The following is a 27,027-nucleotide window of genomic DNA, read 5'->3' as shown; positions in this document are numbered from 1 at the left end:
AAAGTGGACATAGTTCATAGAAAATACCCCTTCCACAGATATATTTTAAAGTTGGCACAGTTAAATGTACAGTAGAGTTTTTACTGATGTTTTCAACATTTGGCTTAGACTCGCCTTTTGTTTTCTCTAATAATCTGGTCTATGCTTTCAGTTATTATAAGTGTTTATTCAGGTCAGAACTTGGGCCTACAAAGCATGTTCCCACTCAGATCCAGATGTATTTTGCAGGAGCACACTGCAGATAATTAAGTACAATAGCTACTGTGCACATGTTCATCACATTAACATTAAATAGTCTGTTAGTAAATGTGGGGCTTCTAGGCTGCATTTGAAAAGGCGAGATGAGCTATAGTTGAAAATAAAATGTCAGACTGTTTGCACTTGTCTCTGCTATACATGCTGTATAATTAATCAGGTGTTTGATTGGCCTACGTGTGCGCGCGTGCGTGCATGCGTGCGAGCGTGCATGCGTGTGTGTGCGCGTAAATCACAGAGATGCGGAGACTGCTGAGAGAATGTTTCTTTAAGACCCATTACCTTCCAATCCGACAGAGGGGGAGTCTGTGGTAAGGTGGTGGAGCGTCTCTCCCCGCGTTTCCCCTTATGCCGTTTACATGTGGAAAAGAGAGACGGGGGAAAAAACACATAAGCTTCACCCTGTTTCGGATGAGGGGCACAGACACCGAGGCACGATCCGCGGACATGGACCTAAGGAATATTTAACATCAAACATGGACACTACGGGCTCCCCGCGATGACTGTGGTAAGGATGCAACTTCACACCGCCCCATCGCAACCCAATTTCCACTGAGAAAGGAAATAATATCCATGGTAAAAAGCAGGGGGGATATGCATGCATTGATGGAACGGTGTGCAAATAAATATGTGGAAGTGGAAGTGTGTGTGTATGTGTGTGTGTGTGTGTGTGTGTGTGTGTGTGTGTGTGTGTGTGTGTGAGAGAGAGAGAGAGAGAGAGAGAGAGAGAGAGAGAGAGAGAGAGAACCAGTAACGTTGTGTTGTCAAGGGTGGAGGGGGGTGTCGGTGGTGGTTTGGACAGAGGCAAATAGGCTACATTAAATAGGCGATGCAACGCTCGGTGCCTATGTCAGTGTCAAGGCATTGACAGGTGTGTTGGCAACACACGGCACGATTTATTTAGGGCGCGCGCGCTCGCTCGCTCCCGCCTGCGTTTGCATACAGTTAGGTGAGGTGATACCTGAGAGAGAGAGAGAGAGAGAGAGAGAGAGAGAGAAATGGAAGGCTACATTGGCCCACAATGCATTGCCTACAATTAATCATGATTCTAACTATAACTAACCTATTGCCAGCAGGAGCTTTGCAGTCAAGCCTCCCAGTGTGTCTTACTGCTGCCTTGTTGCCTTTGATTCCATAAATACCCAGAGAAAGCAGCAGGCCTATTACTACTGAAAATGAGCGATGTGCATTTTTTTTTTTTTTTTTTTTTTTTGGGCCATCCTCCCGACGTGCGTCTTTCCACAGTCTCAGTCGAGTAGTACACTTCAAGGCGAGACACACATATCTGCTACCCCCAGTTTGCTTCCCTGAACATTTCAAGATGTGGGGGGGCCAATTTAAAGACACAAGGCCAGGCTCTTTCACTATAAGAATGTAGAAGCGCCGCGTGCGTGCGTGTGCGTGCGTCTTTTATCGAATGCTCTCCCTCCATACATCCAGAAATGGAGGTACTGTAGCCACAGACTAGTCGACCTGTCATCTCCAGAGCCTCGTCACATCCCCAGCTAGCCCAGCCTGTAGTGTACATTGATGACAGCGGGAAATAGATGCGCGTTACTCCGGATCCCGGCGCTTTTTCCTTCCCTCTGCCCCGCTGCCGACAATCACTTATTGATTCCAATGATGCGTTTCTTGCCTAGGGGGGTGCGTTTCATGGTATTAGGGGAAAAAAGAGGCGTTCATTATTAGCCGCTGCGCGCTCTGTTAGTGAAATGCCAAAGAATTCAACCGACATGCATGAATTGTTTCGCGCAGAAGATGTCGGCCATTTAAGATAAACTGAATGTCAAACCGAATGTGGAGACCCTCTTTCTTTCTTTCTTTTTTCTTTCTTTCTTTTTTCTTTTTTTTTTTTTTCATTGTCGGCAGGCAGTTGTGGGAGCCCGCATCCCCTCTCCCCGCCCCAGTGTCTGGTGGAGGAACCGAGCGCTGTTTTAGCTGCTTTGCCTCCCTCCAGTCTCTCTCTCTCTCCCTCTCTCTCTTTCCCTTTCTCTCTCTCTCACGCACGCACAAAAGGCATAATATTTTCCTTTACCCATTTTCGCAGACAGCGGCTATTTCAGTAACCTGATACACAGCCTAATTGGGGCCTTGTCCTAATTGGTCATGTTGCAGCCAGTTACTGTGTAGCTGGTGTGTCCACTCCAGGGGAGGCTGCTAGCAGGGTAGCATTCAGTGTGCTGTTGGAGTGTGACAGTGATGATGTGGATGATGATGGTGGTGATCATGATATGAAAACACACACACACACACACACACACACACACACATACACACACAAACACAGCCACCGGCACGCACACACATGCATTTTGTAGCTGTAGTGATTGTGGTGACACTGTGAAGAGAGCTTGGCCATTAATCAGTGAATCAAGCACATTAAAGAAAATATTATCATCAGCTACTTGTTTTCAAGCTCATGCTGCCTTTCCTGAAGAAACTGCATGCATGTCGGTGGCAGTCAGAATGACAAAAACTCTCCGGGTAGGACAGGCTCAGATCAAGTGCAATGCCCTGGATTGTTGTAGCTCATTAGGCCACATAATATTATATAGCATGTAGTGATATCGCAGGGATTGACCGTCTAGTCTGCAGTATCATTTTAAAGCAGCAGAGATGGAGTTCTGCTCTGTGTTTGCCCTACACACACACAAACACACTGGTCCTCGAGCACAGTGACCTCATATCCAACTCTCGAGTCAGACATGCAGGCTTCAGAGCTAAGTTTTGCCTGTGCTGAATCTGGACTAAAGCAATCAATCCTTTCATCAGCCAGTGATTAAAAAATACTTCAGTGCACAATAATATTAAATCATTTGGGGTGGTTAAGAGCTGTGCACCTTGATATTGTTGTTACAATATGGCCTATGTTGTGCAGTAATTATATTATCCTGTTTTTGCTGCTTCTGCCCAGTTACTAAAAAGCTGGTGAAAATGATCATGAAGAATACCAAGTTTATCCCAAGCTGAATGAGTAAAAGTTTTTAAAACAGGCCATAGTAAAATAGTGCTGTGATACAGAAGGCTAATGGGGCAAAACGTCTTGCAAAATACACACCACAGACATTTATAACCCCTTAATATGATTTTAAAAAAAGTATGGCGACAAGCAGCGCCTTTGCTCCTCTCATCACATCCGTTTTCAAGCAGTGCAGCCAATGATGTTTCCTATATGTGCATTTCTTTACATAAAGTTGATCCCATGGTACGTTATCCCCTACATATGTTTGGGAGTGTGTTAAAACACTGTTATATTGATGAGCAAGTGATGTAGTTAGTAGCTGCAGCCTCATGTTGTGTGGCAGGCCGATGAGGCACACTACATAAAATGATGCAAATATAAGAAAGAGAGATATCCTGGGTAATGCCTTGGCTTTGTGGGGTCACTCAGGGTTAGACTTGCATCACTCTCACTCAGAAGTTGTGGCTTGGCACTTAATGTGTGACTTCCCACGGTTAGTAAGGTGCATTTCTGCCCACAGTAACTCTCATGGAGCAGTTTGAGCACATCAGCAGTACTGAGCAGAGTTTGTTGGATTTAGAAGAAGTGTTTTAAGAAGCAAACTCTAGTTAAAATAGTATTGTAGTCTAAAAAGAGAGACACATTCAGTCCTGGGACACCCACCCAGGGCAACGGTCCCATGGGCCGAATTTGGCCCTCCACAAAATTATTTTTGTCTTCTACGTGCTTCTAAAAGTGATCAAATATTTCCATTAGTTTGTTCTTTTTTGAAGCCATTATGTTTGATAATTTCTTTTGAAATACCTTTGCTGATTAGATGGCATGATAATAAACACCATGATGGCACAGCCTGATACCTAAGAAGGTGACAACAGTTTAAATACCATCACATTTTTGTGCCCCAGCCTAAGGCATATGATACAGTATGTTTAAGCCCATGATCCAGATTGTTTTAAGTTAAGATACCACTGATCTTGTATCAGTGAACCAGCAGGATGCACAGCTTGAAGGTTCAAATTATGTCTTGAAAACGTCATGAATCAGGACATGACTTCAAACTCATATCTCTTAGCTTATGTGGTAGATTGGCCTTGCCATTTACTGTAGCTCGGTACATTTTGTTCATGTCATGATCACATCCAGTCTGCTGTCTTCCATGCGAGATTTCACACCTCCAGGTCGTTTGCCACTCTGAACCTGGTTATCACTAAATTCCATGCTGCCTCTGGTGTGAAAGCATATCTTTGACATTTGACGATGCCAGCATGGCTTTACCTTTTCAAGTCTACCCGTTTGTTAACTTGTATGGCGTGATGATGATACCGTTTACCATACGCAACAGTCAATATGTCACGGAAGTTTGGAACAGCTCTTAAACACGCCCTCTTTTTGAGCTCTTAAAGGAGAAATCACTGCATTTCAGGGAATATGGTCGATGCCAATTCAGTCTTGCATCACTGATTATCCTTCAGTGGAGCGGGGAAGGAAGTCAGTTTTTTTTTTTTTTTTTTATCAACACACAGTAAGGATGCCAAATGCTCCAGCCAGCTCACCAGCATGAGGAGCTAATTCAGAGCTGCATCAAAGGAAGGCTGCTCTCAAACTGGACAAGGCCTCCAAATTTCTAGATATAATAGTCCCCAACTTTGGTCCGGGAAATCCACATGATGTAGAGACCATTGGCAGGATTTGTTTTCACTGCTATTGAGGCCGGTTTGTGCTAAACATGCTTGATTTACAAAATGGGTGATTTTAGCTGGACAAAGAAATTCTTTATTGCACCGCCTGGCCTCACTGACGTAAAGAAGCCTGCCTGGGCCACTAAATCAGACCAAACCACTTTAAGGTAGCCCTAGAGTATTGTAGACTAGACAGTGAAAAATATGGTAGGTAAGTGTGGGACATGTGGTGTTATGATTAAGTTTGTTGTCGGAGTCCATAACATTGTGGCATGCAAGTTGCAGGAGAGAGGCTGTATCCACTGAACGAGAGAATTAAAGACGTGCAGGCCTTTACCACCAGCAAACCTGAATAAAGTAAGATTAGTGGGATGACTTAATATCCTTGAGTCACAACCAATGACATTTGGCTTTTTAGAAATATCGAGGAGTGTGAAAAATGTACAGCTCATCATTATCTCACTTGACACCTTTGATACTGCCTTTGAGCCCATACTTGAACTCATTAACATATTGACTCTTCTACCAGCACTGACCTCAAACATCTGTGATTTTTTTCAAGATTATGGTGACTGCTACTTTGAGGTTAAGACATTCCAAGCCACACTGTTTTATTACCTCTGCCAGGCATGTGTGTGTGTGGGTCAGCATCTAATCCCACATACTACTCGGCCTAATATTTCTGCACACAGTTATGACCGAATGATCAAGAACCTTGTGGTCATTCAAAAGCCTTGAAAAATGTTCTCGTTACCGCCACTCGCTCTCCTCATTCACTCTCGAGCTCATTTGACCACCGCTGCTCCCTCTCTCTTGCTCTCTTGTTTGAGCCCAGAGCCGACCTCACTGTGGTTTTCCAGAATACTAGCGAAGACAGAGCTACTAGTATCTGACCAGAATTGTCGCATAGCAAGCCGTTTCTTTTTGGAACTTCATATTAGACTTGGGCACATTCATGCAAGGGTTCACTTTGGAGGCAGCACATCCACAGACTGACAGGAAAAGTGAGCTTGAGTGCTACATATTAAATAGTTTTATTTTTTATAGTTCCCGTTCAGTCAGGAAAAACAGTTTTTTCTGTTCATATGTGTGTCTGTTTGCAGCTAATCTGACATACTACTGGGCCTATTAACCTAATATTTTTGTGCAACTGTGAAAGTATGATCAAGGATTTCTCATGAACCTCATGAACTCACAAAACCTATTTCATACCGCAACTGTGTGCTAACTCCTCAGCTGTTTTTTTCCCTAAAATCCGAGTACTAGAGAGGGGGCGATACGCCCGACAGAGATCTGCAGTCTACTGAGTGCACTATTATAGTTGTTGACTGTTGCTGATATGAACAGAAGTAGTTTTACTCCTGACTCCTGAGGACCCTCTTGAATTGCTCAGCTTAATGTGAATTAATGTACGGAATTAAAATTAAGACTTCACTATTGCACCTGCTTAACATGAGATTTTGCTGTGTGTATCTGAATTTGCAAAAAAGTGCCCAGATTTTTGACAATGTGTGTCATCCATATCTGTAATTGTGTGTTCAGATCTGTATATATGTGTGTTTGGGTTTGTAAATGTATAATCACATTAGTAATTTTGTACAGAGATTAGTAAATACATGTAAATATGTATCCAGACTTGTGATTTTTGCAGTTCTCATTCACAAACAATACACATTTGCAAATCTCAAATTACACATTTGTATTAATAAAATAAGAGCTGGTTTTATTTCAACACTTGCGAACTAAAACTTACAGCTTATTTATTGTAACAGAGACTCTCTGTACATTTGGATTTTTGCAAAATTTGACAGAAATTCTTAATAAGTTTCCAGAATTGAGGATGTGATCTTATTGTCTGAACACAGATGCATACTTACATTTTTCTTTAGCAGCTTCTTCAAAAGTGCATGCAAACTGCATACCACAGCTGTGTTGTGCCAGTGATGTTTTAAAATACTGGCTTATGCTTTCTCAGCTGCTACGTTACAGTGATGTTTACTGAGGAGGATCTAATGCGATATTTGGTCTCTTTTTCAGCTATCGCTCCCGGTGCTGTAAGGAACTCGGCCTCTTGGACCCAGTTTGGGAGCACCGACCCTCCTTTATCCCTTCCTTCCCCACAGCCCCTCCCCTTCCTCACCCTCAGCCAATCCTAGCCACAGGCTTCCCCACATGTACTTTGTCAGTAATACGGGAGCACGTAAGCATTCTGATTGGGACAAGTTGGGACACTGTGAAGAAACGCAATTGAGAATAGAAACAAAGTATAACTAAGCACTGGGAGAAAAGACAAAGGCATTAAATGAAGGAAGAGATCTAGACATGACCAAAGGAATGATATTTTTGGAAGACTGAAGATATAAAGATTTATATTTTGTACGTTGTACTTTTCATAAAAAAAAGAAAAAAGAAAAAATGAAGCATACATGTACCCACAAGTGAGTGAGTTGAAAGAGTGTTTGTCAAAGACTCAATCATAAAAACGTTCAAGCACCCTGGAACAAAGAGAGCCCCCAAGGCACGGAAGACAGGCGTTTTGCACCTACAATCCCCTAATTCAGCCAGTTTTCTCACTCAACCTGACACACACGCCACGGTCTCATGATGATGTGCGAGGTGATGCCCACCATTTCGGAGGATGGGCGCGGTGGGGCTGGTGGGGGCCCCTCCTCTCCTGCGGGGGCTGGAGTCGGGGGCCCTGGAGGTGCAATGGGAGGAGGAGGCTACGGCGGCAGGGATCCCAAAGGTGGCGGAGATGAAGGGGGCAGCACGGGGAACCTGGAGTCACTGATGGTCAACATGCTGACAGAGAGGGAGAGGCTGCTGGAGAGCCTGAGGGAGACCCAGGAGAGCCTGGGCACGGCCCAACTCCGCCTCCGCGAGCTTGGCCATGAAAAGGACTCACTTCAGAGGCAGCTGTCCATCGCTCTGCCACAGGTACAGCTGCTGAGTGTCTGAGTCTGCATCTTTGGGTGCATGATTATGTCTGCGTCATGTGTGTGGGTTTGTGGCTATTTGGAGGCACGGGCGTATTTTGGTTGCGAAAGTGAGTGTGTTGGTGGGCAGCACAAGGGTGCGTGAAAACTTTCGCCTCTCCCTGTGAGGTAATATTGTTTATATTCTGTGGTGTGAGAGTGCAAATGTGTGTGAGTGTGTGTTACCTGAGTTGTGAAGCTTGCTCATAAGACAGCCTTTGCAGTGACATTTCATGCAGAGGGAGGCAGCAAGAGAGGAACGTTAAATACCTCCACCTCTGCATCTACTACACCAATGTTCTGCTTAAGGCTGCCACTTTTGTCTTTTTGGTCTCCAACTTAGACAGTTATGTTGTCCTGTGTGCCCATGTTGTTACTCTGGATGACCTTTGATCCTGGAAGATATTATTACAGTAGTTAGTGGTTTTGGCTCATTATCAATAGATACTTTTCTGTGAGATTTTTTTGGTTGACTGGTAGAATTTGCGAATCACTGTTGTTGATTAGAATTGAAAGATTTTGTCCTGGCTTTGCTCATATGATCATATGTATCATTTTTGCTATAGTGGAATAATTCTTTGTCTTTGAGAGTGTGCTTGTAGTGAGTTTATGTTAAGTTTGCTGTCACACAGTATATCTTGCCCGTATGAGAAAGTGAGCTCCTGTTACATTTTGTCCCGCACCGACAGCACTGCGTCAATCCCGTATTGTGCAACTGTCTTGTAATGTGTCAGCAGCAATTAACCAGGTCAAATTTCTTACTTCCTGTGCACATGTTGCACTTTGTGATTAATAGCAATACTGACTGAATTTATGGCAGACCAAGAGATGTTGTTGTGCCTAGCATTATTTTGTTCAGCTTTTTTGGAAGACGAGTGGGCAGCGCATCATTGTCAATTTCTGGGTTTGTTTTGATCTTTAATAGATGTTGTAAAAACAGAAGAGACAGTGGGTAGAGTGATATAAACATGCCTTACATGCCTAGCAGAGCCACCAAATACCATTACTCCATGACAGATATTGAATTTCCACGTGCTGTTTGGTGGCTATGTTATGTCATTTCAATGTAAAAGGTGTTATGTAACAGTAAGTCTTTTCACATATGTGTTTCAAATTTGTATTAGAGCATTTGTTTGTGTGTCATAGAGAGATACTGCAAATTTGTTCAAACGAATGGAGGCCGTAGCCCATAGAGATAGAGTGAGATGAAATAGAAAAGAAATGACAAGGGGACAAGAGAAGCCAACTGAGAAGCTGACCCCTATCCAAACAAGGAACAATCCCATAAGGCCAAGAGCCAATGGACCCACTGTGTCACCATCTGTATAGATCTCTTTCTCCGTCTCTCTCTCTCTCTCTCTCTCTCTCTCTCTCTCTCTCTCTCTCTCCTTTTGCTCACACAGGCTCATTACAAGTCTCTGTTTTTCTTTGACTGTTTCAAATTAGAAAACAGGTAGCTCTGTGCCTCAGGCAGCCAAAGACAACACTTGCCTCAAAGCTCAAGCCTCGAATATGTTTTATGGATGCATAAAGAAATCACTGACCACGGCCATGCGTGTTGTTTGCTGTATTTTGTTTAACAAATTATGTAAGACAAGCTTTCCTGTTTGCACTCCATTACAGCACTGTGCACTAGTTGCAAATGTATTCCCACTAGTGTTATGAATGACATATCGACGCTGTGTATTTGGGATCTCTCTTGTGCATTCCAGCGCAGAGCCATTGTGTAACAGTGTGATGTGATCCAACCATGAATGCGAGTTCACAGGGAAGGCTGAGCGAGAGAGAGAGAGAGAGAGAGAGAGAGTGAGAGAGAGAGAGAGAGAGAGAGAGAGAGAGAGAGAGAGTGGTGGAGGAAAGTGTGTCAGTGATTTACATGATTATTATGCAGGTTTACATCACGTACATCTTCCCACTTTCCTGGTCTCAGGTGTTTTACAAAGAGTGTTTCTGGGGAGATTTAGTGTTATGTATTTTTTAGTCGTGTGTATGTGTGTGTGTGTGTGTATGCGTTGGAGTGTACATGCATATATGTGCATGCATGTAGATGTGTATGCAGACAGTGACAGCCAACTATAACATATTTCATTTTCATGCTCACTGGATCCGGGTCTGGTCAGAGAACATTACCCATAAAGCTAACTGCTGCTCAAATAGCTTTGCAAACTTAAAGTATAGATTTATATAGTTTGTTTTATTTGCCCCTGAACGCAGCTTGTGTTTTCCACAGGAGTTTGCAGTGTTGACTAAAGAGCTGAACGTTTGCCGGGAGCAGCTTCTGGAAAGGGAGGAGGAGATTGCTGAGCTCAAGGCGGAGAGAAACAACACACGTGTAAGATGTTTAGCGGCCATTTTGCCTATTAGCACTGTAACAGTCTCACTGTTATCTTCCTCACCCATTGTGGCTGTGTGGGTGTGACGCTGTTCCCTTTGCCACTCTTTTTTCTCTTCCCTTCCTCCTCTTTTCCATATTCTTTTTATGTCTCCTGTTTTTCGCTGTATCTACTTTCCTTATCTCTTCCACTCACTCTTCGTCCCTTTCTGCTGTCCTGCGCTCTTCTCACCACCCAATTCCCCTCAACCGCATCTCATTGTCATTCTTCAAACTCCACACTTCTCTGCATCTTCTTTGAGCCCTCTCTCACTTTCTCTGTCTCTGTTTCTTCTGTTTTTTTTTACCTTCCCTCTCTCCTCATTATCTGCATCCTCATCCCACTCCCTTCCTTTTTTACCTCTACCTACCTGCCTTTCCTGCGATTCTATTCTTTCCCCATCTCTCTCCCCTCAAACACACTCATACCTCTAGTTGTTGCTGGAGCACCTGGAGTGTCTGGTTTCTCGTCATGAGCGCAGTCTGAGGATGACGGTGGTGAAAAGACAAGCCCAGTCCCCAGCAGGAGTCTCCAGTGAGGTGGAAGTCCTCAAGGCCCTCAAGTCCCTGTTCGAGCATCACAAGGCCCTAGATGAGAAGGTGGGTGAAATGGCTGTTGTTTGCATGCTGGATGATTGACATTTTTCTCATCAGTCCCCCTGGTTTATCCTGTCTTGCAATGATCACCCAGTATTTCCAAACTAGGAGGGGAGTCCACGCATGTCAAACTGTTTGTAGAGCTGAGGCCCGGTGCTTCTCAGGAGACGACTGTAGCATGAACAGGAGGAAGATACAGTTGCACACGGATCATCTTAGATTTGTTTTGTTAGGTGAAAACTGGAAAGGATTAACATTTTGACCTATCAGAGTCCACAGTGGTCTCCGATGAAGACATCGTATATGTCCAAATGTTAGTCCTTTCAAGTTTGCACCTATTACAGCAAAATTAAGATGATCCATGTGTTGGAAATCCTCCTTCTACCCAGTATTTCCAGTACGATGAGATCGTCTGACCTGAAATGAAGGTTGCATGTGAGTGTGAGATTGATTGAATGCCAATGCAGGACACATATTATGCACCTTTTGTGGAGCATGTTTGTTGAGGCATGGATGTTTTGGCCTCTTTTGAACTGTCTAATAGCCTCTATCTAGTTTGTAACTTCTTCTTGATCTTAAAAGCGAGCTTATCTGAAAGGTCAAGAAGTGGTTACTCTACTAGACAATAAGAGCTAATCCATCTAGGCAATTCAAATGCAGCCAGAATCTTAATTTGCAAGCTTCATAATAGTGTACGAAGAAGGAATAGTTTTATGCTCATGTGGTTTCTTATTATTCTGGGCCCTGCAGGTTCGAGAGAGGCTCCGTGTGGCCCTTGAGAGGGTGTCCATGTTAGAGGATCAACTCGCAGCATCTTCTCAAGAGGTAAAGTCCAATCCAGACAGTTTTTAAAAAATATATTTCAAGTATACCTCAGGTGTCTTGGAGTGAAGATGGAGCACTCATTGTATTGCACATTTGTCCGTTTTGTCTCCTTCTCTTTCAGGTAATCTCTTTAAGAGACCAAATTAAAAGACGTCAACAAGGGTTGGACAGCGGGAAAGATGTAAGGGAGGGCTTTTTGCACGTTGGTTCCAGTGTTTTTGTGTGTGTGTTAGCGTCCAGAAAAGTCAGTAGAACAGTACATATATGGGTATCATGTTGTGTCAGTGTATTTTTTTTTCTTCCTTTTTTCACATTAGAATATGCCTCTGCTATACTTCATTTGTCTTCACCTGGAAGCTGAACTGTTTGTAACTGATTATTTTTCTTTATCATTCCCATTTTTCTAATTGCCCCTGCACCAGCGTCTACCGAACGGTCCTTCATCTGGTCTGGAGGAGGGAGAGCTGGACAGACAGAGAGAAGGAGAGATAGAGCGCCAGAGAGCTGAACTCTCCCAGCTGAAAGAGAGGCTGGCCCTCATGTGCCGGCAGGTGAGCGTGTAGAAGTGTGTCTATATATGTACATTTATGCTTTTGCTCCATCTGATTTACCTAATTAAAATACTAGTTCACCCAGATTGCCAAAAATACATTTTCCCACGTACCCCTTGCATAATCTATCCACCCAGACAGTTTCTGTGTGATTTGGTGAGGTTTCCAGACTGCTGCGATCTTTCCTGCTTCCCAACCCAAAATACAATGGGACTGGATGGATATTTACATGTGGAAAAATCAACCGCAGCAGCTCTTGCCAAAAACAGTGATTCAGATACCTGACATAATCCATAGCCATTAGGGGCAAAGGGTTTCTTTGGGAATTATTTCCTGCCAAAGAACACTGTAATCTGTATCTATCTGCTCCAAATTCCTTCTCTTTGGGGGTGGATAGATGCAGTTTGCATGTGTTATTCAGGATGTAATTATTCCCAGTGAAACACTTTGCTCCCCAAGGGCTATGGATTATGTCGGCTGCCATCCTGCCCTATTGCATTTGGCTGCTGGGAGACAGGGAGGATCATGGCATACTGAAAACCTCGCCAGATCACACTGAGACTATCTGGATGGGGAGCTTGCATCGCGGGTAGGTGGGAAAACATCTTGTTTGGTATTTTGGATGAACTGTTCCTTTAACATTGGTGACGATAGCTAATTCCCTCGGTGTACTTTACTATAGTGTTAAGGTGGATCAAAAGCATAGTGTCTAAAGGAGGAGGGGTCACAGAGCACACTCCTGGAAGCTGTCTCCCTCTTCCCTCTTGTGGCCAGTTGGATTATTGCAGTTTCTTTGGCAAGCCACAGTCATCATGTAGTTCACTGTGTTCACTCTCTGCAGCAGGACACCATTTAATTTTAATCATCAATATGTAATAGGCAAAAATCAATAAAAGATGATTACATACTGCTAAAACTTTTGCTCCGATGCTACTTTGACTGTCTCAGCGCAGACAGAAATGAAGGATGAAAATCTCTCTTCTGCATGCTATTGTATGCTAGCCTCTCTCTTTTTTATATATTTTAGATGCCTCAGACTCTCCAGAGAGGATTTTACATTGCAGAATGTAACATTGTTTAGTGTGTTTTAGGTGTCTTCTCTTGACCAGACAGGCAGTTTTAATCGATCACTGTCATGTGGAGTTATACTTGGTGCTGTGGCATTTTTAGCTCATAAAGGCTCTGTCTGTGTCATCTTGTGTCCCTTTGTGGTGTCACGTCAGGTTGGGGAAATAGAGGAACAGCTTGCGGCCGCCAGGAGGGAGGTGACGAAGTCGGAGGAGGCCAATCAGAAGCTCCAAAGGGACGTGAAAGAGGTCTGTCAGGCCAATCTGTTCCTTCCTGGCCAAGACCCTGGGCTCCCTTGACTCCCAGGGTTCCAGCGTATATTAGAGCATAATGTGCATCTATTTACAAACCACTAGTGCTTTTTTTGCAAACAAAACCTAAATAAGGAGGGAGTCAAATTATTACGAAGCTTATATTGGATTCATGATGTTTATTTGGAAGTCTGAAATGAATAAGCTCACAATAAGCTGCACATGTGTAAACAGACTTTTAGGCCCTGTTGCATATCTGACATCCGGCCATCAGTTATTACATAAGATGTTATAACTGTGTTATTGCATAGCCTATAATACAATTTTGGATTGCTTATCATCCTGCGTCACAACAATATGTCTGTTTCCATTAGGCTCTTTGCCAAAGGGAGGATATGGAAGAGAGGATTACCACACTTGAACGCAGGTAACACTTGCTGTTTCCCTCCATTTCCCTCTGTGATGACACACAAAAAAAATACTTAGAATATCATACTGTACATGGGCTATGATGCACGATATGTTTCACCTGTTGGCTTACAATGTGTTGCAAAGATGTCCTGACGGCTATTTAGAGTGTCTGGTTGTTTCACATGATGACAGCTGCACTTACACATCTTATTAAGAAAGCTGCTATGTGCAGTGTAAAGAAGAAAAAATTAACCTTTAAAATTCCCCAAAATATGGTGCAGCTTCATAACTAGATAAAATGAGCGCTCTAGGCAGAAACCTGGTTTCCTGGTACATGGTGTCTTTGAAAACTTGAAAGTAACTGTCTGACGCTCTCATCACATTTACAATATAGTGGACCACCTTTAAGGTTTACTGTTGGTTTGCTGTAATTCAAATGCCATTTTTTTTTAAGATGGAATGAGACTGCAAGTGTACGAAACATCAGTTTCTTGGTGGAGCTACATAATCCAATTCTAAAACGATCTGTTACATTTCTCTATTGTCATGAACTGAAGCAAACCAAAATGGGCAAAATGTACCAGTCCTTGAAGGATGCTTTTGCTCATGCTTTTTTCTGAGCAACCAGTGATTGCACTGTTTAAGCTATTATTTTAGTTCTAATCTGCCAGACAAGCTCTACTCTTCACAGAAATCAGATGCATTATGAATCTGTGACCCGGCTCTGCAGTGCTAATCTCACACTTGATGGTTGCCTGGTGTCGCATGCAGGTACCTGAGCGCCCAGAGGGAGGCGACTTCTCTCCATGATATCAAAGACAAGCTAGAAAATGAGTTGGCCAGCAAAGAGTCACTGCACAGACAGGTAAGAACGGCTGAAATAATCTTTAATATGCAACTGCTGGCTAGAGTGTTGTTGCCGTATTTGATGGACAGAGTCATTGGAAAATGTATACGGCATGTATGGTGGCATTGTCTTTTGGGATCTTTTAGTTAGTATAACAAGTGTGAAACTCATGTTAGAGTTGCATCTCTGCATGGATGTAGCTCTCCTGCATCACAGTGTTTGTCTTTGTCTGTGTCTAGAGTGAAGAGAAGAACAGACAGCTCCAAGAGCGTCTGGATGATGCCAAGCAGAAGCTCCAGCAGACCCTACAGAGGGCTGAGACACTGCCTGAGATTGAGGCCCAACTTGCCCAGAGAGTGGCTGCCCTCAACAAGGTATGCTGAGTGTGTATGTGTGTGTGTGTTTGGGAAATGAGGAGTGTTTGTTTGGATCTTATAGCCCATAGTTAGGCTACTCTTCCAAGAGTCCTATACATGATGGCAAATGGTTTGTTTTTAAGTTGCATTTACATAGACATACACAGTCTAACCACAACTGCTATGCAACCGACCGCTTTTTATATTATATTGGACAGCAGGTCATGTTGTTAACCCTTTGTGTTATTGTGTTAATCTGGTAGTAATGGTGGTAACTTGTCTCAGGAGCAGCATTGGGTGCTATTAACACTTTATTTTATTACGACAATGCAAATCTAACAGTCTGCCACTCAGACTCACTAGTGGAGTAAATTGATTTTACCTGTCCATTTTTGTCTATTAATAGTCTTCAAACTGTTTAGTGGTATGTTTTCTTCAAATGGTTTATTAACCCATGCCTCTCACAAACAAAATGTTTTCTGTTTATCCATGCATTCACACATTAGGCAGGTTTTTCAGCAGCATCTGCATTCATTGTAATTTCCTGTTTAATTCAGGCAGAGGAGCGCCACGGAAACTTTGAGGAGCGACTACGGCAGATGGAGGCCCAACTTGAGGAAAAGAACCAGGAGCTACAGAGGGTAACGTCCTTCATCTTTCTCCACTTGGCTACATCCGCTATTTTTGGGGGGAAATTAAAGCCAGTTGTCTACCTTTGTGTCTACATTGTTATATCCTTGCTTCGTTTCAGGCGAGGCAGAGGGAGAAGATGAATGACGAACACAACAAACGCCTCTCAGATACAGTGGACAAGCTGCTGTCTGAGTCCAACGAGAGACTGCAGCTCCACCTCAAAGAGAGGATGGCCGCCCTGGAGGAGAAGGTAACGGGAACTCAGCGCAAATTAAGGGCTCTAAATAAACTTGAACTTGAAGGCTCACCTTAAAAGCTATGGCATATGTAGTGATGTAAGGTGGGCAAACCAAAACTAACATATATTTTCAGAAAAGTTTTGTGGTTGCTTTGTTTATTACCTTTGAAAGACTCTACCTCCATTGAGCTTATTTTAATTTGGTGCTGCGTACTGTGATGTGATGTATACCACGTATGTGCATCATAAACATTTAAGTCCGACGGGCACAATGGCACAGTGTTCAGCTCTATCAGTGGCTTCACTTTCTAATCTTGAAAAGACTTTAACAAGAAGAGGAAATGAAGTATCCTAAAAATCTAAAAAAAAAAAAAAAAAAAAAAAAAAAAAAACTCTCTAGATAAAAAGCTTTGGTGGATTTACCTTCCAATACATTCCTGCCAATAATCATCAGTCATTCTGCTCTATCATCAGTAGAAAACATATTTGTTGTTGTTCTCTGACAGAATGCTCTTTCGGAGGAATTGTCCAATATGAAGAAAATCCAAGATGATCTTCTAGCTAATAAGGTATTTACATTTTCACTTAGTTTCAGTCATACCAGGAAAACATACTTTTTGTTTTCAGATGAGCGTTAATTGAAAACCTTACCTCTGCGTGTTTAGACTTGAACATTTGTAATAATTTACAGTAATGGTGATGATCTTTTACTCATAGCAATTGCAGTTCTCAAGACCTACTGTTTTCCCCACAAACAAGAGACATGAGGTTTGGAAGTAAGAGGTCATTTTCCTCTGGACAAAAAGCCTTTTCTCTCTTTTTTTTCACACTCAAGGACCAGCTCCTAGCTGAGCTGGAGCGAATCCAACTGGAGCTGGATCAGCTGAGAGGCAGGCCTGGCTCCTCCTATTCCAGGTTAGCCACAATGGACCTTGAAGGGTATTTATTTATATATCTTACGTTCTATGAATGCCCAAATAAATACAGTAAATCCTCCCAAGGGATATTAAATGTACACTGTTCCTTCTCAGCGTTACTTCTCCAGCTAACCTTTGTTTACTCCCCTGTTCAGCTGTAATATAAAAAAACAGGAATAAGGAATTATTTATGCTGTACCTAGAGCGTGTTGTGTTGAAAAATATGCAAATATATACAGTATCTTTAATTCATATGCGTACATTACATTGTTATCCTTTCAGATGCAGTCTTTATTTTCAGGGGAACCTGTGTGTGTGTGAGCTAAAGTTGTAATTTTACTCACTCTGTCAGGAAGTGGGGACGTTGTCATTTTCAAGTACTGTGACATAACAAATCAATTCTGGATCTCACCATAGGGCGGGCAGCGTGAGCTCACTTCCCTCCACCCTTTTTCGAAGATCTCTTCCAGGGAGCGCCTCGGAGCTGCGGTACCCCCAGGGTGGTGGCTCGCTCCCGGCCGGCTACGGCAACTCCTCTGGTGGGGTGGTGGTCAGGCGGGCGCACCGCGGCCGGTGGGGGCCCCCTAGGGACGACAGCGGCAAGGTGTTGTCTCTGTTATGATAATGATGACAGTAATGATGTGGATATGATAGGGATTCTCGTCACTGGTTAGACTCACTGAAAAATTATGCATTTATTCCATGTTTTTGTCGTTTGACTGTAAACATACTCACTTAAATCAGTCCTGAGCAATTTTACACAGTGCACCTTTAATCTGGCATATAGGATTATTACATCATATCCTGTCCATCTATACATCGACTTGTATTTTTTTTTCATTGATTCATTATTTTCTGAATACATGATAGAAACCTCATACATAGTGATCTCAAAAAGATCCCTCTGAAAGTAGCACAGCATCTGACTAGCTCAGCATATGGAGTCCATATTAATACCAACTATGTGTTGCATAAAGACAAGTATGTTGACACAGAAGAATGCACTGACTGTAGCATCAGCTTCAGCTTCAGTAATGACCTCATTAGCATAACTGGTTATATTTAATACATCTTAAAAGTAATGATGGAACATAAGGCAGCTCTAGTGCCTTTCTGATTCCTGTCTTTCTTTCTTTCTTCCTTCCCTCCCTCGTTCTATATTTCCCTCCTTCCAGTATGGTGAATGGGACAGCAGCACGATGCTGGGTCCTGGTTTTGAGGGAGGTGTGGAGGGAAGCTGCTCTGATGATGAGGAGGACAGGGAGACCCTGTTTGGCTCTGAGCTGCTCTCTCCCAGCGGACAGACAGATGTACAGACCCTGGCCATCATGCTCCAGGAGCAACTGGAGGCCATCAACAAGGAGATCAAGTAAGTGCTACCTCTAGTATGGCTCAGGTTTGTTTTAACAGTATTTAGGAGGGCTCACAGAAAAGGTCTAACATAAGTTTAGATTTTAAGTAAAAAGATTTAGGATGACTACTGATTTTCCCATTGATAATGGGATTATTTTGATTATGAATGAGCAACACCACATGTCTACATCCTCTCTTCTCCTCTCCTCTCTCCGACAGGCTGATCCAAGAGGAAAAGGAGAGCACGGAGCTAAGGGCAGAGGAGATCGAGAGCCGGGTCAGCAGCGTGGCCCTTGACGCCCCACCTCTTCCCCCCTCCTCGTTGGGAGGACGGGATAGCGTGGGGAGAGGCTACATGACTCCCTCGATCACCTCCTCCACCTTGGCGTCGCCCTCCCCGCCCAGTTCTGGACATTCCACCCCCCGCCTGCCACACTCCCCTGCAAGGGAGACAGATAGACAGGTCATTTATCCTCCTGATCAAGATTTTTTGGTGCCATTGTGTGTGCTGCTTACATGTGTGTGATAAGTTGTGATACATCTGTGGTGCAGCGGCAATTTGATTCATTGTGACTGACGCTGCAGATGAGCATCAAATGAGGATAGTTTAGAAAAGGCACTTCAAAGGCTAAGTGCTGTCATACTGGAGTGAGCTGTGTGAATCAACTATTATTTTTTTCCTGAATGTAGAATAGCAAAGAGGGTGAAGAATGCAGAGCACTAGCCCTGATTGACTCCACCCCTCCCGCTGTTCCTCGCGCCCTCCGGTTGGACCGAATGACCCACACTCATCCAGGGGCTGGGCTTGATGACCATCGTGAATTTCGCAGGTATTTTCACATGCAATAACCGGAAAATATTTTGTATGACTCACAAAATGACCCTTCAAAGGTGCACCAATGAGATCTTAACAAGTCATTTAGTCTCATATATGCTCTTAAAATCGTGTTATTCTCTGCAGTTTCAGTGTTTTTGTTTTTCTGCAAACAAGTATAAATATGTTGAAACAGTCCAGAATAAGGCCGTCTACCAGTAAAATGAAAGAGACACTTGATTCAAGGCTACTCTAGAGACAAGTCGATTAGCATTGGAAACAAGTGGGATTATCTCATCCCACTGGCAGATTTTTGCACTTGTTTTAAGAAAAGCATTGAATAAGAGCCTTATTTTTTTCTGTTTTTCTGCACTGTTTTCATCTGGCTTTTCTCGGCCTGCCTCTTACAGTCTGTCCGCTGATGGTGCCACCACCGCCAGCCAGGATTCCCTCCACAAAGCCAGCAAGAAGAAAAGTATTAAGTCGTCCATTGGTCGTCTCTTCGGTAAAAAGGAGAAGGGGAGGATTGGTGGACCTGGACGGGAATCTGCCTCTCTGGGTCTGTGAATATTCTGAAAACCGTTCATCAGTTTTGTACGACTATTTATCCATTTGTTTTCTTCGCTTAAGAGGTTAAAATGAATTTTGTAATTCAGCAATTATTAAAAACAGGGCTGCGTCAGAAAAATGTCCTCATACTTTTAATCTCTGACCTCTCCAGCCTCCACACCCTCTGATGACCTGGGTTCAGCTGACCCCTTGGGCCTGGCCAAACTTGGGACTGGAACAGTGGAGAAAGACCGCCGCAGCAAGAAGAAGTGAGTCATCTTTCTGCACATTTCTCATGTATTTAAGAGATTTATGAATCCCCTCTGTAACCTAGAGTGCGCTGGTACAGTCAGCTCTTTTACAGCTCAGTCCAGAGGATAACTTGGCCAGGGTTAGGGGTTTTAATTCCCATGGGGGCCATTCATGCTAAAAATGAATGCACTCAGGCCACTAAGGCACATAAAGGCACATAAATAAAACCTGCCACCAAATGGCTACATGGTGACATATAATATCTGGATTTCCTTGCAAATTCCTATGTATAAAGGCACAAAATGAGAGAAAGAAGCAAGAAATTACTGACTGTGTTGCCCTCTCTCTGTGTCTCACACTGCTCATCTTCCCTCCCAGGCATGACCTGTTAGAGGAAGCCTGCCGTCAGGGACTGCCGTTTGCCTCATGGGATGGCCCAACTGTTGTCACATGGCTGGAGGTACAGTATGGCACACTTTCCACCGGCTGGGGTCATTTCGGTTCAGTTCAGTTCAATTAAATGTGCTCTATATCTTTTTCCTTGTTTCTCCCAGCTGTGGGTAGGGATGCCAGCATGGTACGTGGCAGCATGCCGTGCCAATGTGAAGAGCGGTGCCATTATGGCCAACCTGTCGGACACGGAGATCCAGAGGGAGATTGGCATCAGCAACCCTCTGCACCGGCTCAAACTCCGCCTGGCCATCCAAGAAATGGTTTCCCTTACTAGCCCCTCTGCACCTGCAAGCACTCGCTCTGTAAGTCACTGAAAAAACACACGTCTGACATAAAAAAAAAAAAAAAAAAAATGCAAATAAACTTTTGATGTGCACCATCAGAACACTCACCAATCTGTGCACACAGGGCCAGACCAAGCATATCACGATCAAACTAATACCACGTTTGTTTACCCTCATCACAGTCGACCAGTAATATTTGGATGACACATGCTGAGATGGAATCCCTCACTGCTGCCACCAAGCCAGTAAGTTTGAGCAGTGCTTTTCATATCAAATCGAAAGAGATCTAAATATTTTAGGACGTGGAGTCACTTTCTGAACATTTACGGCTGTTGAGCAAACGTAATTTATGTTAGCAGAGAGTTCTGACACAAACCCTAATAGCCTCAGCTCTGCTATGAATTTAATCATGGAAAGTAATTCTGTGTTTATGCTTTGGCATTTTAATATGAGCACTCTTATTGAAGTTCTCACCTTGATGAATTGTTTTCTTTTTCTTTGTCTCTGATTAGGCATGTATGGCTTCACCTTCCCCCTGCTATTCCCTCAAAATCTGTTTTTACGTAGTGTTTCTCCGACTAATTCTCTCTCACTAACAAAACTATTCCTCCTTCTGCCTTTCCTCTGCTCCTCTCCATCCCCTGCTGACACCCATTTACGATAAAACGCACATTCGCCCCGGTGATCTTGCCCTCTCTTTCCAACTCTCTGTCCCTGTTCTCTCTCTCTTTTCCTCTTTGCCTGAACCACAAGGAGCAGAAGGAGTTCAGCTGGGACCAGGTGAGTTGCTGTCAACACACAGAGGATGTTGCAGTAGTTTGATGACATCATACTCACATAATAGTGGAGTATGACTTGATTTTCATTGCAAAAAGGTTTTCTGTAATTCTTATAGACTTTCATTGAAAACTAAATGCAAATGTTTTCCTAAAAAATAAAAAAATAAAAATACCTGTGGTTAAATTGGAGGTGACTAATTACTTCAGCCTCTTTTTAATCTCACATTATTTACCTTCACTGGTTCCCTAATGAAGACCAGTAAGATATAACATGGGGTGGCATATTTTTAACCTTGCCATTTTGAAATGATGATTTGATAGTGCCTTGAACGTTATTTCTTGGATGCTTCCTTTGTTTTCGACTTAAGTTTCTATTATTATTATTATTATTATTATTATTATTATTTTATTATAAATTACACAATTTAAAACATTAAAAACAGTCAATTAAAAAGGGAAATAGAAATTGAGAAGTGGTAGTAGTAGTGGCATTTTATTCAGGGATTATTCAAGAAAAACGTTGGTGTTTTCTTTCTTTTTTTTTTTTAATCTAAATTTATACTGACAGCCAAAGAGCACCTCTTCATTCCTTTTCCCTTGTTTTTAAAATTTTTAAGAACTCTCTAAAGTCATAACTCAAACTTCTGGTCTGTCTAACTCTGTTTACATTCATTGCAGAAATAAGCACAACACATCAGCACCATAGCTCAGATAGTAATTGATTGATAATTAAAAGACTAAAAAAATACCTTCAGTAAATCACCACTTGAACAAAATTTGCAGTGGAATGGCATTGTTTCAACAGTGAGTGCCATTTTGCAATTTCAGATCAATTAAAAGAACATGCTAGTTAAATGTATATCTGAATATCCATGTTGTTATCTGCTGTTTGTTACTTTCTTAAACTGTCAAAACAATCATGCCAGATGCTAGATGTAGATAATACAGTGATACCATGAACTACAATAAACATTTTTCTTCCATTAGTTTATTATATATCCTGTCTGTTTTCTCTGCCTGTGCTCATTCCTCCCTGCAGATCCTAGCCTACGGGGACATGAACCATGAGTGGGTGGGAAACGAATGGCTGCCCAGCCTCGGTTTGCCCCAGTACCGCTCCTATTTCATGGAGTCACTGGTAGACGCCCGCATGCTTGATCACCTCACCAAGAAAGAACTGAGAGGCCAGCTGAAGATGGTGGACAGTTTCCACAGGTCGGAATGAAAGATTCATTTGTCATTTGTGCCTGCCTTACATGCACATAGCGTTTTGTTTATCCGTGTTTCCAAAGTGGTTGTCTCTTTGATTCTCTGCTCCTATGCCACTTCCGTGCACCATCTGCAATGCTATATTTTTCTCAGCCCTCTGTCAGCTCACATGAAAAATGAGAGCAATATGTATTTCTGGTTTGCAGGGTGAGTCTTCATTATGGTATCATGTGCTTGAAGCGGTTGAACTACGACAGAAAGGAGCTGGAGAGGAGGAGGGATGAGAGTCAACATCAGAACCAAGGTCAGGGAAGCTTCCTGCTCCAGTGGTGAATTTCTTATGGCTATTTTCTATGGCCATGCTATCCACCTTTGAACAGAATATCTTTGAACAGAATTACAGCATACGTTTCAGAGCTTACATCACACATAGAAACAATACTGAATGGCCATCCACTGTTTTTTCGTTCGCTTTCCCAAAAATTCTGTAGGCAACATTCCTTTTCTGTCCCTCTCCACAGATGTGATGGTATGGTCCAATGAGCGAGTGATGTGTTGGGTGCAGACTATTGGTCTGAAGGAGTTTGCAGACAACCTATTAGAGAGTGGGGTGCACGGGGCCCTCCTGGCACTAGACGACACCTTCGACTACACGGACCTGGCCCTTCTCCTTCAGATACCCAATCAGAACACACAGGTACTCCTTCAGTCAGAGCTCGCACGTGCCCTGCAGCGCACCTCCACTGTCAGCGTGTTGACACACAGCATCCTAACAATGGGCTTATCTCTCAGTTGTTGTCAGAAGTTCACATTACCACACCTACTGTTTCCCTAACGCCAAGATAATCCTAATCTTCAACTCTTAATTATCTTAATTATGATCTAAAAGCGCTCTTCGTCTGTCTGTCTCAGGCAAGACAGCTCCTGGAGAAGGAGTACAACGGCCTCATCTCCATGGGAACAGAAAGGAGGCCAGATGAGGTAAGACAAAAGCAGAGTGTCAGTAGAAAATCAATCAAGATAATCACTCCCGTCAGAGTGCAGGAGTGCGTGTGGACTGCTAGCCCCCTGACTAAAACTATTTCTCTTAACAATATGGCCTTTGATCCAAACTTAAACGTTTTCCTGGCTATGTGTCAGGAGGGGATCGTTTGTTTCTTTTCAGTGGCAAAAATGTTGACAGATATATCTCTTTATTATGGAAAGGGGCAAAAGCGACAGGGGAAAAATACGTGTCAACACAGCCATTTTTTACCTTTTAACACAGTATAATCATTTGCATTGAAATGGCACTTTTGCCTGTGTTGCGTCATGTTGTCTGCAAGCACTTCAGCCAATGATGTTCCTTATATTTGCATTTCTTTACAAAGTTGATCACATAGTATATATGCAGATGAATCATGGCGTAAGCCTGTGGTCACTAATTACATCACCAGCTCATTAATATAACAGTGTTCCAGTGCCGTAAAACACGTGCAGGTGCTTACATACCATGTGATCAACATGATCTACAAAATGCAAACATAGGGAACATCATTGGCTTAAGTGCTTGAAGACAAGATGACAAAAGTGCTGCTTCAGTGGATATTTTTATACTGTATTAAGAGGTAAGAAAATGGCTGTGTTGACAAGTATTATGCAAGATGGTTTTTGCCCCATCGGTCTTGCCCTAGTTTATGGCATTGGGTTTTTAAAGCACAAGTATCCCGTTGCTTGGAATTTGTTAAACTGAGTGGCTGAAATATGTTTAAATTGCTCCTGATTGTTTAATTACAGCACTACCTGTAGATAACCTCTGTTTTGTCGAGTGCTGCTATATTTAATTGGGAATGTTACAATTCTTGCATTGTCTCCACAGGATGGCACCAAAACTTTCACACGCTCACCATCATGGAGGAAGATGTTCCGGGAGAAGGACCTCCGGGGTGTGACCTCTGACTCCTCAGAAACGTTACCTGCCAACTTCCGTGCCTCCGCCATCTCTACCCCTTCTGTCACCCTGAGAAAAGTCCAGAGTGAGGGTGAGCAGCTGAGACCTATTAGCTTGGAAAAAATCGTCATAAATATACAGTTCACTAGCGAGGACTACGCCATCAACAAGAGGCATTTGAATGATTTATTGATGAAATGATGACGGTTGTTTGAGGCTTGAACTTGCTTGTAGTTCTTCCAGATTGCTGATTGCATATGGGGAAGCTTTGGTGGGGAATCTGCCATAGCATCCCTCTTAGGACCCTACTTAGGAAGGAGACAAGGAGAGAAAAAGAGAGAGGAGTAAGAGGAGAAGAAAGAAATAGGGCGAGAGGGAGGGAGGGTAAGAATAAGAGAGGGTGAGGTGGGTATTTATAGGTATACTGGAAGAGGTGGGGTTGAGGTGTGGTCCTGCTCCTGAAACTCTGCTAGAAAGCTTCAATAAATATATAAACTGATACTGGAACTGGCACCATAAGATGCAAAGTTTTAAGGTGATGGTAAAGTAACAAGAGAGTGGACTTTGCCGAAAACAGAAAGATAATTGAACACAGAACTCACGGCAAACAGTTTTGTGTATCTTTGCTGTGGCTTCATATTGTTGATTTGGTGCTGCTTGGTCAGTCTTAGGTGCAGATAATCCCTTTAACATGCTCAGAAATTTTCAAGAAGCTGATGACACAAAGTTAAAGATCTAACTGAAGGCAATGAACTGGAAAAGGAAGTCAAGATGCTTTTTCTTCAAGGCGGCTCCACCAGTTGTGATATTTTAGGCACATATTGCAGGGGGCTGATGTGCTGCGTTTTTCAGCAAGCGTGTTCACACTCTGAGGTCAATTTGTCCCTTCCATTTTCCACATATCTGTCCTTTAACCATATAAAACCTGCTGAAGTTTACTTCTAAAGCAAGTGTGCTATACTGCTTTTAGTGGCTTTGTGAATCCACTGCTTGTCTTGTTTGATTTATGCAGACGTTTTACCACGCTTTTACTTGTTTCATGTTCAGCATTGATATGGGTGTGTTGTTTTTATGGTTCCAAGTTGTGTTATATTTACTATTTCCTTCTCTCTGTCAGTGAACTCTGGTCCAAGGGGTGAGTCGGGGTCTGTGAGAACTTATTCCTGCTAGAAGATAAGCACACCAGGTGAGAAGAGCACCCACTCTGTCTAATTTGTACTAGATTTACCTGCACCATCCACAACACCCAAACAATCTCCTCCTCTGACCTCGTCTCAGCTTCTGTGGTTCTATAAGTGTGTTTTATTTTATTTTGTAGAGCCCCGCCTCCATTCTACCCCCCAAAAAAAAACATTTTTGAAGAATAAAAAAACCAAGAGGATCAACATCAAGACAGAAGATGACCAACATTCGAGCCAGATGTCTCGAAGAATCAAAGACACTGAATGAATGATTTCTGAAAAGATGACAAACTAGAATGAGTGGATGTCTGTTTGTTCATGTTTTTTCTCTCTCTCTCTATCTCTCTCTCTCTCCCTCTCGCTCTTTCTCTCTCTCTCTCTTCCCATTTTGATCCACAATTGTGGCATGATGCTGTTTGATGCCGTAGAAAGTGACTCCATCGCCTATTGTGAGTTCATCTTCAGTTTTGAGTGTGAGATGGCAATATTGACACAATGAATCTTTATTTTTTAATTGGAAAATACATTCCTATTCAGATCAAGAGAATGATACCCCCATACACACACACACACACACATGCACACACACCCTAACAGTACCATGGTTTGCAGTGATAAGAGAACATACTCTGCCTAGTAACATCTCAACACAGTACAGACAGGTGGAGAGGGTGCTACGCTGGGAGACTAGGAGTGTACAAGGGGGAAACTAAATGTATGTTCTTAAGCCATAACAAACATTATGAAATGCACAAATGTGAATAGAACAGACAATGGGGCAAATAGCAAAGTGCATTATGACAAAATCCTGTTCAAACTAAAAAAAAAAAAAAAAAAATGAAAGAAAAAAACAACAAAAAAAAAGTTAAGCGTTTGTGTTAATATGCATGCCAAAATAAACCATTTTAGAGTGAAAGTCATGACATCAATCATCTAATGATGTGAAAGCTTGGGTAAGGAATTTGTAAAATGTGTGTATTTTATTTTTATCATTTTTTATGATAACTGCTATTGTATGTATGTATGTATGTACAGTACGTATGTGTGTGTATGTATTGAACTGTATGTTCATTTCATACTTAGTTAAGACTGACTGTAATTTCATTTTAGGTTGAAAAAAGTAAATATGTTTTAAATTATGGACATTTAAGATATGCTACTTGTATGTGTACATTTTGAGAAACAAATTGTGTTATGATTTAAATTCATATTATTAATGGAGAGTAGTGATGATAATTGAATATAGTATGATAACAATAATGATAATGATTGTAAAAGCTGTAATTA

At 42.6% G+C, this 27,027-nt stretch overlaps 1 protein-coding gene across 1 annotated transcript; it reads left to right on the top strand.

Annotated features, from left to right (window-relative positions):
* Nucleotides 1–559: 559 nt before the first annotated feature.
* Nucleotides 560–27,027, top strand: LOC115378323 (liprin-alpha-3-like). The gene is made up of 32 exons (XM_030078541.1): nucleotides 560–763; nucleotides 6,934–7,833; nucleotides 10,102–10,203; nucleotides 10,678–10,842; nucleotides 11,590–11,664; nucleotides 11,786–11,845; nucleotides 12,087–12,215; nucleotides 13,439–13,531; nucleotides 13,909–13,961; nucleotides 14,717–14,810; nucleotides 15,032–15,166; nucleotides 15,706–15,789; nucleotides 15,900–16,031; nucleotides 16,526–16,588; nucleotides 16,855–16,958; nucleotides 17,354–17,540; nucleotides 18,112–18,305; nucleotides 18,509–18,752; nucleotides 18,980–19,119; nucleotides 19,514–19,662; nucleotides 19,825–19,921; nucleotides 20,283–20,364; nucleotides 20,459–20,659; nucleotides 20,824–20,886; nucleotides 21,395–21,421; nucleotides 22,460–22,635; nucleotides 22,836–22,933; nucleotides 23,151–23,326; nucleotides 23,542–23,610; nucleotides 24,488–24,650; nucleotides 25,677–25,745; nucleotides 25,878–27,027. The coding sequence occupies exons 2-31, from the start codon at nucleotides 7,498–7,500 to the stop codon at nucleotides 25,727–25,729; spliced, it is 3,744 nt and encodes a 1,247-aa protein (XP_029934401.1). The 5' UTR covers nucleotides 560–763; nucleotides 6,934–7,497; the 3' UTR covers nucleotides 25,730–25,745; nucleotides 25,878–27,027.

This window comes from Myripristis murdjan, chromosome 19, assembly GCF_902150065.1.
Source record: "Myripristis murdjan chromosome 19, fMyrMur1.1, whole genome shotgun sequence".
In the NCBI taxonomy this organism is placed as follows: domain Eukaryota; kingdom Metazoa; phylum Chordata; class Actinopteri; order Holocentriformes; family Holocentridae; genus Myripristis; species Myripristis murdjan.
Note: the sequence above shows the minus strand (reverse complement) of the source record. Positions and strands in the feature narration are given on the sequence as shown.